Source organism: Notolepis coatsorum (genome assembly GCF_963971535.1).
Source record: "Notolepis coatsorum genome assembly, chromosome: 9".
Classification (NCBI taxonomy): Eukaryota; Metazoa; Chordata; class Actinopteri; order Aulopiformes; family Paralepididae; genus Notolepis; species Notolepis coatsorum.
In genome coordinates this window covers 117,527,112-117,548,045 of record NC_140173.1, presented here as the reverse complement: position 1 = coordinate 117,548,045, position 20,934 = coordinate 117,527,112, and the positions used below count along the sequence as shown (strand labels likewise).

The 20,934-nt window shown below is 46.3% G+C and overlaps 1 protein-coding gene across 1 annotated transcript in view; it reads left to right on the top strand.

Moving 5' to 3' along the window:
• The window catches only part of itsn1 (intersectin 1 (SH3 domain protein)), a gene marked incomplete at its 3' end in the record, with an annotated part of 256,540 nt that extends 237,081 nt beyond the window's left edge, over positions 1-19,459 (top strand). The window contains exons 37-46 of the mRNA XM_084321474.1: positions 1,181-1,264; positions 2,519-2,602; positions 2,726-2,857; positions 13,371-13,451; positions 13,762-13,883; positions 14,508-14,590; positions 16,076-16,159; positions 18,057-18,121; positions 18,468-18,576; positions 19,311-19,459. Coding sequence (XP_084177600.1) covers positions 1,181-1,264; positions 2,519-2,602; positions 2,726-2,857; positions 13,371-13,451; positions 13,762-13,883; positions 14,508-14,590; positions 16,076-16,159; positions 18,057-18,121; positions 18,468-18,576; positions 19,311-19,459 — 993 coding nt within the window. The remainder of the gene's footprint in view (positions 1-1,180; positions 1,265-2,518; positions 2,603-2,725; positions 2,858-13,370; positions 13,452-13,761; positions 13,884-14,507; positions 14,591-16,075; positions 16,160-18,056; positions 18,122-18,467; positions 18,577-19,310) is intronic.
• Between the last annotated feature and the right edge of the window lie 1,475 nt (positions 19,460-20,934).

The following is a 20,934-nucleotide window of genomic DNA, read 5'->3' as shown; positions in this document are numbered from 1 at the left end:
ATATGACAACTCGCCACCTCCCTGGTGCCTAAATTGCCGTTTATTGTCAAATGAAAATTTTGTTAATTTCATACACAACCAAATAGATTTATTCAATAAGATAGATAGATAATAGATCAACCAATAAGACCCCTGAGATTTCAGCATCTTTACTGATGTAAATTTGATGTCCTCTCCTCTGCTTATGTGGAGGATCTAATGATTAAATCCAGACAGGCTTACTATGAGCATGGAGACAAGTCTAATAAACTACTGGCCCATAAGTTACGACAGGCCTCTGCCTCACATCAGATCCCTCAAATCCAGACACCCACTGGTTTAACTACGGATCCCAAGCTAATTAATGAAGAATTTAAAAACTTTTATACCTCCTTATATACATCTGAACAAACCTCTGACAGAACTCTTCATTGAGACAGAGAAGAAGAAAAGAGAAAAGGCCTATTTAGGTATGATGGTTACCACCTGTCTGTATGTCACCATGGTTATTAGTTACTACTTGTTTGTCTGTCTGAACCTCCAGACTGACTCAACATGCAGACTGACTCGACCTCCAGACTGACTCAACATGCAGACTGACTCAACATGCAGACTGACTCAACATGCAGACTGACTCAACAATCAACAATCAAATTAGAAAAGATAAGATGTACTCTGAGAGGTTCTTCATCCATGTTCAAGAAAACGTGGGATTCATTCCTTGTGCTTGTGGATGAAGTACAGTTCCATACTATTCCAGAATAGCAATTCTCGTGCTGCTTGCTTGCATTCATCTGTGTGAACGATAATATTTGATATATATACATTGGAGAAGCGTGTTTGGGTACTTGAACATGTGTTATATATATGATATACTATTTTTATATATGTGTATATGTGGACAATGACAATACAATAATGCATATACTTTGACTTGTATGTCCTCAAAAAATTATAATAAACAAAAAAGTGAAAAAAATATTAAATCTCAAGTCGGAGCTATTCAGAGTGTATTCGGAAACAAGCTGTCAATCACCCAGTGTTAACTGGCTAAACTTGCTAGCTAATGCTAACAGCTTAGCAACCCAACAATAAACTTACGAGATGACTAACGCTAGCAGCTTCTACTCATAAGGATAGCATCCCTGCATCGCATCTGTTATTTATTATTCTAACCATTCATAAATCTATCTATCTGTAGATATTAGAGAACACACCAGAGTCTCATCCTGATCACAGCCATCTGAAAGCTGCTCTGGAGAAAGCTGAGGAGCTCTGCTCGCAGGTATAAACACACACACACACACACACACACACAGACACACACACACACACACACAGACACAGACACACACACACACACACACATGCTACACACTCATATCACATTTAATGGATGTTTTTATCTAGATTAAAAAAATCGGTAGCACTTTATAATAACACCCTGTTATAATACATTTATAAGGTATTTGTAGATAATGAACTAATCATGAACAAACCATTTATATACATTCATAAATGATTATCAAATCATTTATAACTATATTTGTATACCATTTACAAAGTATTTATAACTAGGGATGTCCGATATTATCGGCCGACCAATATTATCGGCCGATATCGGCAGTAAAATGTGATATCGGAAAATATCGGTATCGGTAAAAAAAAAAAAAAAAACAATAACAATATTTGTTATATATATATCCAGTGAAATTATTAGTTACCTGAAATTATTCCGTTTTTTGGGGGGGGGAAACCCTGCATATATCGGTATCGGTTGATATCGGTTGATATCGGTATCGGAAATTAAGAGTTGGACAATATCGGAATATCGGTATCGGTAAAAAAGCCAATATCGAGCATCCCTATTTATAACACATTAGTGGATAATGAACTAATCATGAACAAACCATTTATATACATTCATAAATGATTATTAAACCATTTATAACTATATTTGTATAACATTTACAGATTAGTTCTACATTATTTATAACTCATTATCAACATTGTTTGTACTTGATTTGTTCATCATTAAATAATGTTGTTTATTTAACACATTTGTAGATGCTTTGAAAAATGGATATGAAAAAACGACTATAGTGTATCTCCATTTATTTTTCATGTTCAACAAATGATTTGTTAAGACATTCATAAAACATCTATAAATCATTTGCAGATGCTATCGTGGGGGCCAATCTAAAGTGAAGCCTATTCATCATTAACAAGTGTCTAATACAGTTAATTATTTGTTTACTTTTTCATCACATGTTACAAATGTTGGGGTGTTATTATAAAGTGCTACCAAAAAAATCTGTTTTTATCTAGATGTGTTTAAAATGTAAAATTAAAGACCATGATATGTGGATGCATCTAAGAGCTCAGGTCTTAGAGTGTGTGTGTGTGTGTGTGTGTGTGTGTGTGTGTGTGTGTGTGTGTGTGTGTGTGTGTGTGTGTGTGTGTGTGTGTGTGTGTGTGTGTGTGTGTGTGTGTGTGTGTGTGTGTGTGTGTGTGTGTGTGTGTGTGTGTGTGTGTGTAGGTGAATGAAGGAGTGAGAGAGAAGGAGAACTCTGATCGGTTGGAGTGGATCCAGGCCCACGTCCAGTGTGAAGGACTGTCAGAGGTAAGTAACACACACACACACAGAGTAGAGGCAGATTCATCATCAAACCTTTCATTAAAACGTGTACAATCATTCACAAAGATCAGATTCACAAAGATCTCTATCTCTCTCTCTCTCCTCTAGCAACTAGTCTTTAACTCAGTGACCAACTGTCTTGGTCCAAGGAAGTTCCTCCACAGTGGGAAGCTGTTTAAAGCCAAGAGCAGCAAGGAGCTGTATGGCTTCCTGTTCAACGACTTCCTGTTACTCACACAAGTAAGAGACCCTGATCCCTGACCCTATATAAATAATAATACACTGACCCTATAGAGAAGAATACACTAACCATACAAGAATACACTGAGGTGTCTGTATGTGGATATGGTGCGTTTGTCTATGTCTGGGTCTTTTAATATGTCATGATGTGCTCTGTCCTTGTGTCCATGACTGTATTGTGACCTGTATCCCTATCGTATGTCTATGTGCTTTTGTTGTGTTTTTATTCTAATGTTATTTATCTTGATTTTATTCTGTTTTTATTGCTAACCCTTTTTCACACAGGATTTTTAGCCTGTACCTTCTGGCAGGGGGACTGCCAATGGAAATATGCCTTTTGGCAAAGATTGGGTGCATTTACATCTGTAAAATGTTTTATTAATGTACGCTGTCCCCTTTGATCAAATAAAGTAAACCTAACCTAACCATGGCCCTATAGGGAATAATATACCAACTCTGACCCTATAGAGAAGAATACACTAACCCTGACCCTGTAGAGAATAATATACCAACTCTGACCCTATAGAGAATAATACACTACCCTGACATTATAGAGAATAATACACTACCCTGACCCTATAGAGAATAATACACTACTCTGACCCTATAGAGAATAATACACTACCCTGACATTATAGAGAATAATACACTACCCTGACCCTATAGAGAATAATACACTACCCTGACCCTATAGATAATAATACACTACTCTGACCCTATAGAGAATAATACACTACTCTGACCTTATAGAGAATAATACACTACTCTGACCTTATAGAGAATAATACACTACTCTGACCTTATAGAGAATAATACACTACTCTGACCTTATAGAGAATAATACACTACCCTGACTGTAACTGAGGGGTACAATTCCCTGACTGTATTGTTAGATATGGTATTTAATACCACTACCTCTTGTACTTTAACTTCTGGCCATCCAGTACATGATATAAGTATGATGAACACTTTCCCACCTGATGAAACGAATCCACACAAATGTACAAATCGAATATTTAATATAGCAAAAGGTATATACAACGTTCACTTGTTTACACTTATGATTTGAAATATGCACTTGTATGGCAAATGAGTATTCGTAGGTAAATCAACATTGAATGTCCAATCTCTGGTTACGCAGGGAGTAAGTATACAACCTGGAATATTTAGGAAACTATAGCGATGGTACTTAAATGATTATAGCTGGATACACTAAGGGGGGGGGGGGTCCCGCTGGTTGTAAGACAGTAGGAGGGGGGGGTTAGAGAAGCCGCTGGCGGTATCCCATCTGGCCGACGGTTTCTTGGGAGAATTCAAAGTCTTGAACACGGTGCCCACAGAACCTCGGTCCGCAGACGAATACAGCTGGACCCTCTGGTGGACGGTAGCTGCCGGTCCACAACGGAGAGACGTGAGGCGACCTCACTGGTGTAGAGCGCCGTCTCACCTGGAGTCCTCTCCGGGGGGTAGTTCCAACACTCCGCAGTGTTGGCCTTTATCCATGGAATAATCAAAGCACCCAAAGCATAATCCAAGCCGTGGAAGGCTCGCCGTCGTCCGGGTAGAGTAATCTAATATACAGGTCCAGTCGCCCTGGCCCGGAGCTCCTCGGATGCAAGCACCACTAGGGGTCTGCCCAGCCTGGTTAAGCGTCCAGATAACGTCAGGAACGATGGGGGTACTGATAACTTTAGAACTCTAACCGAACGATGCACCATACATAAATAGACTATTATTAGCTTAATAGAATACGTCCAACTCGACGGTATAGTGCCAAACTATGACTATCCAACTATTAATCTACACGATATCTCAATGCCTATTCTGGGGCCAAGTAGGCCTTACTACACCACACGTGCGTCGTGGGTGAGGCTTCGCGTCTGTCACTCTGTTGGAGGGTAAAGAACTGGACTAAAAGGAAGTTCTACTTTACTTGCGCCATATATATATGCGCTATGAACAAATAGTACCATTCGTATTTCGCCCGACATATTCCTGCGCGGAACCGGGGCTTGCCACGACATGTTGGGTGGCACGATTGAACTTGGACCTAGGGGTATGGCAACCTGGCGCCAGGTTCTTGTCCAATGGTAGAATGAAACTATTATGGGCTGTTTAGTAGACTAAAGGGATATTCAGTGCATATTGTACAAGGAATATACAGGGGATATCAAACGATATACAAATACAATTAAATATATATATATAAATAAATATATATATTCGGTTTAATCTGATCCTTCACTACAGCCGCCCCCTAATTAGTCCCACCTAATTAGCTAAGCAGAGACAGATTAACCGCACTGTCTACCACTCAAGGTCCGCTGTAAGGGTCAGTCAACTCACAAAGTCATGGGGTCATGGTCATCATCGATAGTATCTGGGAGTCGGGGCAGTTCTATGAGCCTCGCCACGGGACGTGTGTAAGTGCGCCCTTGGACGAGTACTTCAGCTGCTCGGACCTTGCCATCGGCACCGGTGATCACTTTGCTTACGCGGCCAGCCGGCCACATAGCTCTGGGTAGTGACTGGTCAATAATCATGACGACTGTTCCTTCTGTCAAATTGTCTCTCTCTTTTACCCACTTCTGGCGGGTCTGTAGAGACGGTAGGTAGTGGAGTAGGAAGCTGCTCCAAAACTTGTCAGCTAGTACTTGACTGTACCTCCACATTCTTCGGCCGTTTGCTTCTTCAGGCCTGTACATTGTCTGGGGTAGCGCGGGGTCCAGCCGCCCCATTAGGAGTGTGTTGGGGGTGACTGGGTCGACATCTGCTACATCACTGGAGACGTAACCGAGGGGCTTTGAGTTCAATACTCCCTCGATCTCCGTGAGGACTGTCATTAGGACTTCCTCCGCCACAGTCTGGGCCCCAAGCACGGCGTACAGGGCTGTCTTTATAGAACGTACTTCTCGTTCCCAGGTTCCACCGAAGTGGGGTGCGTTCGGGGGATTAAACTGGAAGTCAATCTGGGATGGAGCGAGGTGGGTCTTAAGTTCTGGGCCCATAGCTTGGAAGCTCTCTCTCAGCTCTCTTTCTCCGCCTTTGAAGTTGGTCCCGTGATCAGACAACAATGTAGACGGTTTTCCTTTCCGTGATGTGAATCTTCGGAAGGCCATAAGGAATGAGTCTGTGCTCATGGTCAGAAGGAGCTCGATATGTATCGCTCTGGTGGTCATGCATTTGAATACAATACCCCACCGCTTCTCGGTGCCTCTTCCTCTCTTTATATACAACGGGCCAAAGCAGTCCATGCCTGTGGAGTGGAATGGCTTGTCGCCGATTCGGAGGCGACAGGGGGGTAAGTCAGCCATCCGTGGTATGCTGGGCTGCGCGCGCCACTTACGGCAGTCTAGACAGGTTCGCTGGAAGCGCCGTACTGCTTCTCTGCCTTGCAGTATCCAATAACGACGTCTGATCTCCGCGAAGACTCTCTCTGCTCCTGCGTGGTGTACATCCTCGTCGTATTTCTTTATGATCAGCTCTGTGACCTTGTGTCGGCTGTTCAAGACGATCGGGTACTTAATATCATCCGGTAGATCGGGGGCTCTCCGCAGGCGACCACCCACTCTGATGAGATTATGGGCGTCACTCTCTGGTGCCAGGTGAATCAGTCTGCTGTCTGATGGGACGGGGTTTCCTCCCTGTAGACAGTCTAGCTCATCGGGGAACGAGTCTCTCTGGGCTCGTCGTAGTAGAAGAAGTTCTGCTTCTTCGTAGTCAGCTGCTGACATGTCAGTGGTGGACTGAATCTCTGGGTGGTGCCGCAGGAATGTTCTTTGCTGCGCACTCGCTAGGGTAATGCAGTCATCTATGTTGGGGTCTGTGGAGGCGACTGTGCTCAGTCCACAGAACATAGGTTTCTTGTTCTCAGCCTCCTCGTTACTTGCTTCCCGTGGGGTGGGCGTAGGCCACTCTTGTTCCGGGAGCTTGAGGAATTCTGGTCCGTCACTGTAGATGTTGCGACGGGTTAGGTCATCCAGAGACATTCCCCGGGTGATGACGTCAGCTGGGTTGTGTTTGGTGTCCACATACCGCCAGCTCGCTGCTTCTGTTAGCTCTTGAATCTCGGTGACTCTGACTCCCACGAAGACTTTGTATCTGCATGAATCAGACTTGATCCATGTGAGTACTGTCGTGGAATCTGACCACAAGATTGTTCTGTGCACCGGAATGGTGAGTTCACGTTGGATTAACGTGGCTAGATGCGCTCCTGCTATGGCTGCGCAGAGCTCTAGACGTGGGATAGATTGTTGCTTACGTGGGGCTATTCTTGAGCGGGCCAGGATGAAAGCAGTGTCTATCTTTCCTCCCTTCTCTTGGGCACGCAAGTAGGCCACCGATCCATAGGCTACTTCGGAGGCGTCGCTGAAGACGTGTAGATCAATCTCGCATGTCTCTGGCCTCACTGTGGATGGGAAGTAGCTGCGGCGTATATTGACGCCTGGGAGTGAGCAGAGTTCCGTCTCCCACTCTCTCCATGTTGAGGCAAGGTGTGCGGGTATTGGGTCGTCCCAGCCCTGGTCCTTGTCCCATAGTGCTCGTACAATCATCTTTGCCCTGGTGGTGTAAGGTAGAATACATCCCAACGGGTCATATTGTCTGGCGAGTGTTCTGTACACACTCCGTCTGGTGGTCGGTATCGCCGTCGACCTTCCCTGCTCTGGAGCCAAGGGTTTGTGTCTATAGTGGAGCGAGTCTGTTTTGAAGCGCCAGACTAGTCCTAGTGTCATTTCTTGGGCTTCTCCTGGGATGGTCGCCATCCAGGTTTCGCTGCTGGCAGCCTTGTCCACGGGGGAGAGGCTGCGCAATACGTGCGGGTCACTGCTGGCCCACTGCCTGAGATCAAAGCCGCCTTTGATCAGGGAGGCGCGTAACTTGATTAGGAGAGCCTCGGCTTCTTCTTGAGTCGAAACGCTTTGTAAACAGTTGTCCACGTAGAAACTGTTCTTCACACTGTGTTGGACCTCTTCATCTGCTGTTGGGTCCTCTGTGACGTGTTTCTGTAGTGCAAATGTAGCACAGCACGGGCTGCATGTGGTTCCGAAGGGGAGTACTTCCCACTGGTAGATGGCTGGGTTCTCATCTCCGATCCTCTCTCTCCATAGGAACCGCAGCAGGGGCTTGTCCTCCTCTACTAGTCTCACCTGCAGGAACATCCCTTTGATATCCCCGCTGATAGCCACCTTGTCCTGGCGGAAGCGCAGTAGCACGCCTAGTAGGGAGGGGCCGAGTGTGGGGCCGGGCAAGAGCTCTTTATTCAGATTTTGGGATCCGATCTGGTAGCTGCAGTTAAACACAATGCGATCCTTGCCGTTGTGATGGACCTTGTGATGCGGCACGTACCATGATTCGGTCGTGTGATCGGCCTCTTTAATGTCAATCTTTGTTACGTGTCCCGCTGTGATTAGCTTCTCAATCTCAGCGCGGTACACACTCTCTTGAGCGGGGTCTTTGGCTAGGCGCCGCTCCATGTTCAATAGATAGCGCTCCGTGGCGTCTTTCTTTGCGTGAAAGGTGGGCATTCCCTCTCGCCTCAGGAGTGGAGTTGCGTATCTCATCACTCCGCCGACTGTGACTCTCTTCGTCCCCTGCTCGAGTAGGTTGATGGCGTAAATGTCTTCTTTAGAACGAATATCTTTCTTTTCGTTCTTAAAGGGCATTGTCTCTAGTGTCCATAGCCTCTCGACATGCTGCAGGAGAGTGGTGTCTTCTTCTGTCGTTCTGGAGTGGAGGCAGCTAGTGGCTGCTGTTCGGTTGAGAGATTTAGCGAGGGGGCCTTGTAGGGTCCACCCTAGGCGGGTCTCGACTGCTGCAGGGCAGCCTCGGGGTCCTGTATGGACCCGGTCAATCGGGACTATGAGTTCTGCATGGTCGGAGCCTATCAGCAGGGTCGGGGTAGCGCCGTCTATGAGCGGGATAGGTAATTGGCGCAGGTGCACATATTTATCCATCAACTTGGTGACAGGGTAGGTGTACTGCGATAGTCCTATTTCTTGGCTGGTGAAAGCATTTGTAATCTTGTACCGTCGCTCTGGCTGCCCGTTTGCTGCGATAGTGAAGGAGACATTCTCGCCCTTTATCGTCTTTAAATCTCTTCTTATTGTCCGAATCGTCATTTCGTTCTTGCTCCCCCGCAGTCCCAGCTGGGCCGCAGCGGACGCGAGCAGAAGGGTCTTCTCTGACCCGTCGTCAAGGACGGCGTAAGTGTCCATGACTTTATCTTGGTAGCTCAATGTCACACGGACTACCTTTAAGAGCACTTGGGCGCCGCTGCTGCTGGCGGGGTCAATGTACATGACACTTGCCTTGGTGCCGCTCCGTGGTGCAGGTGGAGGCCGTCTTCCGTTACTTTCGTGTAGTATATCTAGATGGGCTCCATCGCACCGGCTGCACCTTTTCTTTAGGCGGCATTCGGCTGCCATGTGTGGCCGCGCACATTGATAACAGCGCCTGTTGGACTTTATCCATTGACTCACTTCTTCTGCATTCATCTTTGTGAATAGGTCACATTGTGACAGCCAGTGTTCTTTCTCACAGTAGGGACACGCTATCTTCCACTTCTCTTTTCTCGAGGGGGTGCTGTGACTCTTACTGCTCGGTACTGACTCTGATTGGTGCATGACAGTCACCGATCTTCTTCCATCATTTATTCTCCTGGGTCCCTCTCTGGAGCTTGGCGTGCTCCGCCCGAATGTATCTAGTCGTAAGCTGCTGACTTCTCTCGCCAGGAAGTCGGCTAGATCGAGGAGGGATGGCTCGGGGCCGTTGGGATCCCGGTAGTCTCTCTGCCGCCTAAAGCGCTCCTGTCTTGCGGGTGGCAGCTTCTCCAAAATCCTCTCGACGTTAGAGTTGGCGTATAGCTCATGCATGCCCTTTTCCCGTTGCGCTCCCAGCATCCCTACCAGGGACTGCACTTTGATTGACAGGTCGTCTAATGAGCGATTGTCCGTGGCTGGGGGTAGGCGATCAATATGCCTTATCTCTTGGATTACGTAATCCCATATACGTCCATATCTCTGGTCCAGCGCCGCTAGGGCCGCTGTGTATGGTGTCGAAGAGGTGGCATAGGCTAGCGCTATATTGTGCGCTCGCGGTACTTTCAGGTGCTTCAGTAATATTGCATACTTGTGGCGTTCATCAGCGACATCCACCATCATTGTCTCTAAGCACATCCGGAGCTCCGTGTACTGTGCTCGACTCTCATAGGCGAAGTCTGGAAATGACGGCGTGGCAATGTATGACGCCGTGGATGGCTGATACATCGGCGAGCGTTGGGGGAGAGACCTCCTGGGCGAGTCCCCTCTTGCGCCTCGCTGTGGGCTGGTACTGACAGGGTACCATGGCCCGCTGGTCCAGGTGCTATTCCTTGGGGCTGGTCGTGCGTCGTGCTCACCCGTGAATAGAGTCGGGGGTCTGTAGCGCAGCGCCGCGGGGGTATAGCCTGGACTGTACTGGACCTCCTGGTCCGGTGGAGTACTGTGCTGTCGTCGGGCTTGGTTCTCCTCCTCTCCCTCTTCTTCCTCTATCAGATCTTCCAGATCCTGTAATCGTTTATTTAGCTTCTCCGCAGTGTATGCCGCTCCTTCCTTGTAGCTGGGTCTCGCTTGGACCGGTCTGGGAAGGGGGTCTGCGGGGGGTCTAGGCTCGGTCTGTTGGTCAAGTTCAGGGTCGCTTGCTCGTTGAGGAGACGCTGCCCTTGACTGTTGTCTCGACGAGTTCCTTGAACCCCTGGCGGAGGGAGAGGGTGTTGCCTTGCGGATCAGCTGCTCCATTAGCTGCGCTTGTAACTTGTCGCGCTCGACTTCGCGCTTGGTGAGATCTGCTTCTCTTTGGGCACCGGCAGCGGCGCGCTGGGCGTCGGCCCGGTCTCTTGCCATATTCTCTTCTGTCTGAAGGCGTCTCATCTCCAGGCGTGTGCGCTCTTCTTCGCTCCGTTGTTGTGCTTGGAGACGGTCGCGTTCACCCTGAAGTCGATCGCGTTCGGTAGAGGCTGTCAGGCTGACGAGGAACGCCTGTTGTAGCATCCTCTCCGCTTCGCTGGGGGAAGGCGGTTGTGGAGGTGAGCCGCTCCTGCGTGAGCCGCTCCTGGGGGTACTCGTTGGGGAGTCCTGGAGCTCTATTTCCTCGGCGCTCTCCTCCTCTTCTTCCGTGCAGAGTTCTCTCTCTGTAGGGTTGTCTTCCTCCCGGTGCTGGTCGGGGACTACTTCTTGGGTAGTGGCGGGGGGTAAAGGCATGTCCGCTCCCTCCTGGTCCCCACCGTGAGCTTGGTCAGTTACATTAGGACCTACTGGGGCCTCTGTGGTCGGGGAAACCTGCTCGTTAAGGTCAGACATAATTTTACTTTCTACTTTTACCGCGTTTACCGTTTGTCGAAGGCTAGGTAGTTGACTGACAGTGTAAGCCTCTAAGTACTGAGGTGTCTGTCGTCTGCGCCGCGGGCGCTCTAGGTTAGGAGGACCGTTTCGTGGAGTGTTCATCATAGGCCATTTCAATATTAATAACACTATATTAATATTACACTAGTTACCCTCCGGCTCGAAGGACCAATTGTAACTGAGGGGTACAATTCCCTGACTGTATTGTTAGATATGGTATTTAATACCACTACCTCTTGTACTTTAACTTCTGGCCATCCAGTACATGATATAAGTATGATGAACACTTTCCCACCTGATGAAACGAATCCACACAAATGTACAAATCGAATATTTAATATAGCAAAAGGTATATACAACGTTCACTTGTTTACACTTATGATTTGAAATATGCACTTGTATGGCAAATGAGTATTCGTAGGTAAATCAACATTGAATGTCCAATCTCTGGTTACGCAGAGAGTAAGTATACAACCTGGAATATTTAGGAAACTATAGCGATGGTACTTAAATGATTATAGCTGGATACACTAAGGGGGGGGGGGTCCCGCTGGTTGTAAGACAGTAGGAGGGGGGGGTTAGAGAAGCCGCTGGCGGTATCCCATCTGGCCGACGGTTTCTTGGGAGAATTCAAAGTCTTGAACACGGTGCCCACAGAACCTCGGTCCGCAGACGAATACAGCTGGACCCTCTGGTGGACGGTAGCTGCCGGTCCACAACGGAGAGACGTGAGGCGACCTCACTGGTGTAGAGCGCCGTCTCACCTGGAGTCCTCTCCGGGGGGTAGTTCCAACACTCCGCAGTGTTGGCCTTTATCCATGGAATAATCAAAGCACCCAAAGCATAATCCAAGCCGTGGAAGGCTCGCCGTCGTCCGGGTAGAGTAATCCAATATACAGGTCCAGTCGCCCTGGCCCGGAGCTCCTCGGATGCAAGCACCACTAGGGGTCTGCCCAGCCTGGTTAAGCGTCCAGATAACGTCAGGAACGATGGGGGTACTGATAACTTTAGAACTCTAACCGAACGATGCACCATACATAAATAGACTATTATTAGCTTAATAGAATACGTCCAACTCGACGGTATAGTGCCAAACTATGACTATCCAACTATTAATCTACACGATATCTCAATGCCTATTCTGGGGCCAAGTAGGCCTTACTACACCACACGTGCGTCGTGGGTGAGGCTTCGCGTCTGTCACTCTGTTGGAGGGTAAAGAACTGGACTAAAAGGAAGTTCTACTTTACTTGCGCCATATATATATGCGCTATGAACAAATAGTACCATTCGTATTTCGCCCGACATATTCCTGCGCGGAACCGGGGCTTGCCACGACATGTTGGGCGGCACGATTGAACTTGGACCTAGGGGTATGGCAACCTGGCGCCAGGTTCTCGTCCAATGGTAGAATGAAACTATTATGGGCTGTTTAGTAGACTAAAGGGATATTCAGTGCATATTGTACAATGAATATACAGGGGATATCAAACGATATACAAATACAATTAAATATATATATATAAATAAATATATATATTCGGTTTAATCTGATCCTTCACAACACTGACCCTATAGAGAATAATACACTACCCTGACCCTATAGAGAATAATACACTACTCTTACCCTATAGAGAATAATACACTACCCTGACCGTATAGAGAATAATACACTACCCCCGTATAGAGAATAATACACTACCCTGACCTTATAGAGAATAATACACTACCCTGACCCTATAGAGAATAATACACTACCCTGACCCTATAGAGAATAATACACTACTCTTACCCTATAGAGAATAATACACTACCCTGACCCTATAGAGAATAATACACTACCCTGACCTTATAGAGAATAATACACTACCCTGACCTTATAGAGAATAATACACTACCCTGACCCTGTAGAGAATAATACACTACCCTGACCTTATAGAGAATAATACACTACCCTGACCCTATAGAGAATAATACACTACCCTGACCTTATAGAGAATAATACACTACCCTGACCTTATAGAGAATTATACCTAATCTCTCTCTCTCCCTCTCTCCCTCTCTCCCTCTCTCCCTCTCTCCCTCTCCCCCTCTCTCCCTCTCCCCCTCTCTCCCTCTCCCTCCCTCCCTCCTAGGTAACCAAACCTCTGGGTTCCTCTGGATCAGACAAAGTTTTCTCCTCCAAAACACACCTGCAGTACCGCATGTACAAGACGGTAAACACACACATGCACATGCATCACACACATGCACACACACACATGCACACGCATACATGCACACGCATACGTACATCTTTGATTGAGTTACTTGGTGGATAATCATTTAGAATCATCTCTATATGACCTAAATACAGGCTGTTGATGGGTATGATTAATTGATTGATTGATTGAAATTTAGATTTTCTTTTTTTATCCCAACAAACCTTTTCCTAGTTAAATAAAGGTTAAATTGACTGATTGATTGATTGATTGGTTGATTGATTGATTGATTGATTGATTGATTGGTTTATTCTCTCTATGCTAGCCGATCTTTCTGAATGAGGTTCTGGTGAAGCTACCAACGGATCCATCTGGAGACGAGCCTCTGTTCCACATCTCTCATATCGACCGAGTGTATACCATCAGAGCTGAGAGCATCAATGAGAGGTAAATAATACACTAGTTTATACCATCAGAGCTGAGAGCATCAATGAGAGGTAAATAATACACTAGTTTATACCATCAGAGCTGAGAGCATCAATGAAAGGTAAATAATACACTAGTTTATACCATCAGAGCTGAGAGCATCAATGAGAGGTAAATAATACACTAGTTTATACCATCAGAGCTGAGAGCATCAATGAGAGGTAAATAATACACTAGTTTATACCATCAGAGCTGAGAGCATCAATGAGAGGTAAATAATACACTAGTTTATACCATCAGAGCTGAGAGCATCAATGAGAGGTAAATAATACACTAGTTTATACCATCAGAGCTGAGAGCATCAATGAGAGGTAAATATACACTAGTTTATACCATCAGAGCTGAGAGCATCAATGAGAGGTAAATAATACACTAGTGTATTCCATCAGAGCTGAGAGCATCAATGAGAGGTAAATATACATTAGAGCATGCACGCACACACACACACAAACACAGGTGTGTAATTGACTATTAACTTGTGTGTGTGTGTGTGTGTGTGTGTGTGTGTGTGTGTGTGTGTGTGTGTGTGTGTGTGTGTGTTGTGTGTGTGTGTGTGTGTGTGTGTGTGTGTGTGTGTGTATGCAGAACGGCGTGGGTGCAGAAGATCAAGGCGGCGTCAGAACTCTTCATTGAGACAGAGAAGAAGAAAAGAGAAAAGGCCTATTTAGGTATGATGGTTACCACCTGTCTGTATGTCACCATGGTTACTGGTTACTACTTGTTTGTCTGTCTGAACCTCCAGACTGACTCAACATGCAGACTGACTCAACATGCAGACTGACTCAACATGCAGACTGACTCGACCTCCAGACTGACTCAACATGCAGACTGACTCAACATGCAGACTGACTCGACCTCCAGACTGACTCAACATGCAGACTGACTCGACCTCCAGACTGACTCGACCTCCAGACTGACTCAACATGCAGACTGACTCAACATGCAGACTGACTCGACCTCCAGACTGACTCAACATGCAGACTGACTCAACATGCAGACTGACTCGACCTCCAGACTGACTCAACATGCAGACTGACTCGACCTCCAGACTGACTCAACATGCAGACTGACTCAACATGCAGACTGACTCAACCTCCAGACTGACTCAACCTCCAGACTGACTCGACCTCCAGACTGACTCAACATGCAGACTGACTCAACATGCAGACTGACTCAACATGCAGACTGACTCAACATGCAGACTGACTCAACATGCAGACTGACTCAACCTCCAGACTGACTCAACATGCAGACTGACTCAACCTCCAGAATGACTCAACATGCAGACTGACTCGACCTCCAGACTGACTCAACCTCCAGACTGACTCAACATGCAGACTGACTCAACCTCCAGAATGACTCAACATGCAGACTGACTCGACCTCCAGACTGACTCAACATGCAGACTGACTCGACCTCCAGACTGACTCAACCTCCAGACTGACTCAACATGCAGACTGACTCAACCTCCAGAATGACTCAACATGCAGACTGACTCGACCTCCAGACTGACTCAACATGCAGACTGACTCAACATGCAGACTGACTCAACATGCAGACTGACTCAACATGCAGACTGACTCAACATGCAGACTGACTCGACCTCCAGACTGACTCGACCTCCAGACTGACTCAACATGCAGACTGACTCAACCTCCAGACTGACTCAACATGCAGACTGACTCAACATGCAGACTGACTCAACATGCAGACTGACTCAACATGCAGACTGACTCAACCTCCAGACTGACTTGACCTCCAGACTGACTCGACCTCCAGACTCACTCAACATGGAGCCTGACAGTCAGACTGATTCAACCTACAGACTGACTCAACCTATAGACTTACATCCTGTCTGCAACAGAGCCCACTCAGTCAACAGTAAGCCCACTCAGTCTCTCTCTCTCTCTCTCTCTCTCTCTCTCTCTCTCTCTCTCTCTCTCTCTCTCTCTCTCTCTCTCTCTCTCTCTCTCTCTCTCTCTCTCTCTCTCTCTCTCTCTCTCTCTCTCTCTCTCTCTCTCTCTCTCTCTCTCTCTCTCTCTCTCTCTCTCTCTCTCTCTCTCTCTCTCTCTCTCTCTCTCTCTCTCTCTCTCTCTCTCTCTCTCTCTCTCTCTCTCTCTCTCTCTCTCTCTCTCTCTCTCTCTCTCTCTCAGTTCGGTCTCAGCGGGCAACCGGTATTGGCAGGCTGATGGTCAACATTGTGGAGGGAATCGAGCTGAAACCCTGTCGCTCCCATGGTACTACGCACACACACACACACACTCCACGTTCAAATCAATTGACAATGCTGCCTCTTCTCTAGGACTACTGTATAAGAAATGTTGGCTGTTAACCCTTTCACCACCACACTACCAAATGACGGTCTGTATTGTGGTAGTGAAAGGTTAACCTTCTGTAGTGTGGTAGTGAAAGGGTGCATATCAAACAATGTCCTCCATAACATCACCAACATTATAATAATCAGCTGGTCACCAGTTACCTAGCAACAACCATGGAGCTGGATGTTGGGGCTAACATGGCTCAGAATAACTTATTGTCTGTGTTCACAAAGATACTGTCTATTTCAAGCAACAGTCAATAATCGAGTGTGTTCCAGTACTTCAGCCTCTGTCAGCTTTTCCATTAACCCTTTCACTGCCACACTACCAAAGGGTTAACCCTAGGGATGCTCGATATTGGCTTTTTTACCTATACCGATATTGTCCAACTCTTAATATCCGATATCGATATCAACCGATACCGATATATGCAGGGTAATTTCAGGTAATTAACATTACATATCTCTTGTCATGGAATTAACACAACATTATGCATACTTTTGACAATAAATAAAATCTGAATTTGTTCTTACTTGCTTGCCTGGGTAAATAAAAGTTAAATAAATGAAAAAAACTATATATATATTTGGATACCGGTAATTTCCGATATCACATTTTAATGCCTGTGAGAACTGGGGTCTGGAGCACAGCCCAATTGCTGAATACACGAGAAGAGATAGGAGCGGTTTCAAGGGTGTTTAATGTCAAATGAGCAACACAGGAATTGAGGGAAATAGAACGGGGTTATGTTCTGTCTTGTGGCTGCCGCGGCGGCAGTGAGCGAGCAAGCGGTCCTGGTGCTTGTCTTGGAAGCTGCTGGGTTGCAGCGGGAGAACAAGTGTTCCTCTTCGGGGACAGGTGACGTCCAGGCAGGGACGGCGGTCCTTTGGGGCACAGGAGAGAAACAGGTTAGAGTAGGCAAATACACGGTTGGTATCTAGCAGAGCTTTCGGCAGAGACGTCGTACCTGGGCAGTGGTAATTAATAACACGACAGCTTCTGGTCAACGTCGAGGTGTAGAAGTAGTCCCCCCATCAGGGAAGGATTGAGTGCAGCTGTGGAGAGTGGGGTGCCTGACCGCGTGCGAATTAGGGGGATGAAATACAGCTGGGCGTATGAGGGTAAAGGAAGGGGTGACTGGAGAAGGAGAGGATGAGGAGGAGTGTGCGGTGGATGGAGAGGGGGGTGAAGAGGAGCGTGTGGAGGACGTGAGGGGAAAAGGAGGGGGAGTGAAGTAGGCCCGTGCTGTGATTATGACAATGCCAATATCCGCCGATAATATCGGACATCCCTAGTTAACCCTTTCACTGCGACAATACAGAAGGTTAGCCCTTTCACCGCCACACGACAACGGGTTAACCCTTTCACAACCTTCTGTAGTGTGGTAGTGAAATGTTAACCTTCTGTAGTGTGGTAGTGAAAGGTTAACCATCTGTAGTGTGGTAGTGAAAGGTTAACCATCTGTAGTGTGGTAGTGAAAGGTTAACCATCAGTAGTGTGGTAGTGAAAGGTTAACCTTCTGTAGTGTGGTAGTGAAAGGATTAAAACAATGAAAGTGAGACGTTCCTCTGTCTCTGTCTGCACCTTAACATTTCATTTAATTTGTATCTGTTCTGTTCATAGTAGTGCACAGTTCCATAAATTAAAAAAAAAGTTTTTCATAATCAAAGCACATCTCAATTTGCCCATTCCATGAGTGAGAAGGAGCAGGCATGAGAGCTGAGCTCCTTAATCCTGGTGGTATAAGCTAACAGGCTGCCAGTGTCGCTTTGAACCAGACCAGAAATAATAACTGTGTGTGTGTGTCTGTACCCAGGAAAGAGCAACCCGTATTGTGAGGTGACAATGGGCTCCCAGTGTCATATCACCAAGACTCTACAGGTATTATTATTATTATTATTATTATTACTATTGTTATTATTATCATCATTATTATTATTAGTATTACTATTGTCATCATTATTATTATTGTCATCATCATCATCATTGTTATTGTTGTTATACTATTTATGAATAAATTATTAATTAATAAATGTACTGATTTGTAATGATATGTGATGTTTTCAAATATGGCAAATCACATGATATACTCTCTTTGTATGTCTGTCTGTGTCTCTGTTTCTGTCTCTTTCTCTCTCTCTGTCTGTCTGTCTCTCTCTCTCTCTCTCTCTCTCTCTCTCTCTCTCTCTCTCTCTCTCTCTCTCTCTCTCTCTCTCTCTCACACCAGGATACTCTGAATCCTAAATGGAACTCAAACTGTCAGTTCTTCATTAAGGACTTGGAACAAGACGTCCTCTGTGTCACTGTTTTTGAGAGGGATCAGTTCTCACCTGATGGTACATACACACACATACACGCACACGCACACACACACACGCACACACACGCACACACACACGCACACTCTTTCTCTCTCTCTCTCTCTCTCTCTCTCTCTCTCTCTCTCTCTCTCTCTCTCTCTCTCTCCCTCTCTGTCTAAAAGTCTATACAGTTTTCTTTTTTTTTTTTATCTTTTTCCCCCTCCTTTTTCCTCCGATTTTCTAACATCCCAATGTTAGTCGTTATGCCAATTCCCAATCCCCTTCCTGGTCGCTGCGCACTTACCCCCCACAGTCGGTCTGGGAGAGTGGAGGCTACCACGTGCTTCCTCCGACACACGTCCAGCCAATCAACCGCTTCTTTTCATCTGGCAGCGCGGATTCTCACTGAGAGGGCGTAGCGTGTGGAAGGATCACACTATCCCACTTAGATCCTATCCGCGCTTAGCAGGCGCCCCGACCGAACTGTAGGAGTCGCTGTTTACAACGACCCGGACCCACCCCGCCAGCTTCTCCCACCCTCTAATACTGCCAATTGTATTAGTGTGAACGGCCAGCCAAGCTGGTGACAACCCCGGAGCTGTGAGCTGGACTCGAACAGGCGAATCCAGCCGTTCCGGGGTTGGTGACGAACACAATCTCCGTTACGCCACCTGACCACCCTGGTGGGGAAGGCAATTTGATACTTTAAGTTGATATTTATAAAACATGTAGTTGTTATATTATAAATACTTCTTCATTCCTTCCATCAGACTTCCTGGGCAGGACAGAGATCCGATTGGCTGAGATAAAGAAGGACCAGGGCTCTAAAGGACCAATCACGAAGCGTCTTCTACTCCACGAGGTTCCGACGGGAGAGATCGTGGTCAGACTGGATCTCCAGTTGTTTGAAGAACCATAAACGCTGGAGCAGAGAGGACTGGATCACTGGACTGGACAACTAGACTGGCCTGGCGTCTGCTGGTCTGGTTCAGACTGGTTTAGACTTGTCCATACCTGTTTAGACTGGTTCATACTGGGGTTTCAGTCTGGTTGGTATTAGTGGAAGTGGAGCCTCGCTGGATAGGGTTAGTCAGTCCACATTAGCTATGAAATTGTGAACTAAATATCACTGATGAGTAGAAATAGAAAAAGAGAAAAAGAAGTTAGCACCCACTTCTGGTGAGGAGGCAGTCCAGTCCATGTGAATCCAGTCCAGGAATTTAATCCTGTCCAGGCTTTAGTCCAAGTCCAGGTGAATCCAGTCCAGGTTTCAGCCCCTGTTCCGGACTTTACCATTTTCTCTTCCTCTCCTCCATCTGACACTGACACTCCAGGACAATCCCCTCAATGTGTGTGTGTGTGTGTGTGTGTGTGTGTGTGTGTGTGTGTGTGTGTGTGTTACAGGTGGACAGGCTAGTTAAAGGATCAGTTTGATGTTTTGTCAAGTCTCAGTCTTACAGAGTCTGAACAGCAGGTCTTAACTCTCTGAGGTACCAGGGTTAAACGAATACTCTGACAATTACAAGTTTACTTTTGTGCTTCACCAGGGACTTCTCACGTTAGCTAGGCAGTACCCATTGGTTTCAATGAGGAATTCTAACAATGCTAATAAGCCATTCTTAGGATCGCTAACGAACAGGATGGAGAATTTTATGGATGTTTTCCACAATTTGATGAATGGCTGGTGAAGTCAAAGATGCAAGTTATTACTTTAACTGGTAATGATAATAATGCCAATAATAATAATAATGATGATGCTAATAATGTTAATATAATGATATGTAGGGACCAGATCTACTGAACGTCTTAAAGCTCTTTCTGAGGTGGAAACACATGCAGCGCATTGCCGTCTCCTGCCTGAACTGTTACCATGGAGACGACAAGTGACCGTCAGTCTCACTGGGATTCCATCACTGCGGCAGCTCAGTGGAATTCCACATCATAACACGACATAACAGAACAGGACTTATGGCTGTCATGTTAGCCCAGATAGCTATACAGCCAGCCACGAATGGTACTTAGCTTGCCAGATTTGGAAATCCTCAGTAAGTAGTTAGTTTGCTGGTTGAATAGTTTAGTTTAGCTTTGTTTAGTTGAGTTACTTAGTTAGCTGGCTAGCTAGGCCTGTTTGTTTGCCATGGTCATACACTGGGTTTCCATACACTGAGATGACTGACGGTTACCATAGTGACCACCCACTGTCCAATCAGAACTATCTCCTCAGTGAGATTCAGCCAATCACAGCACCTTGAATATGGAGGAAGGTGTGTGTGTGTGTGTGTGTTTGTGAGTGTGTGTGTGCGCATGCGTGCGTGTGTGTGTGCGCATGCGCATTTGTGTCATTTTCCCCCCAAATCTAACTTCTACCTGAAGAAGCTGACGAGGATAAAAATG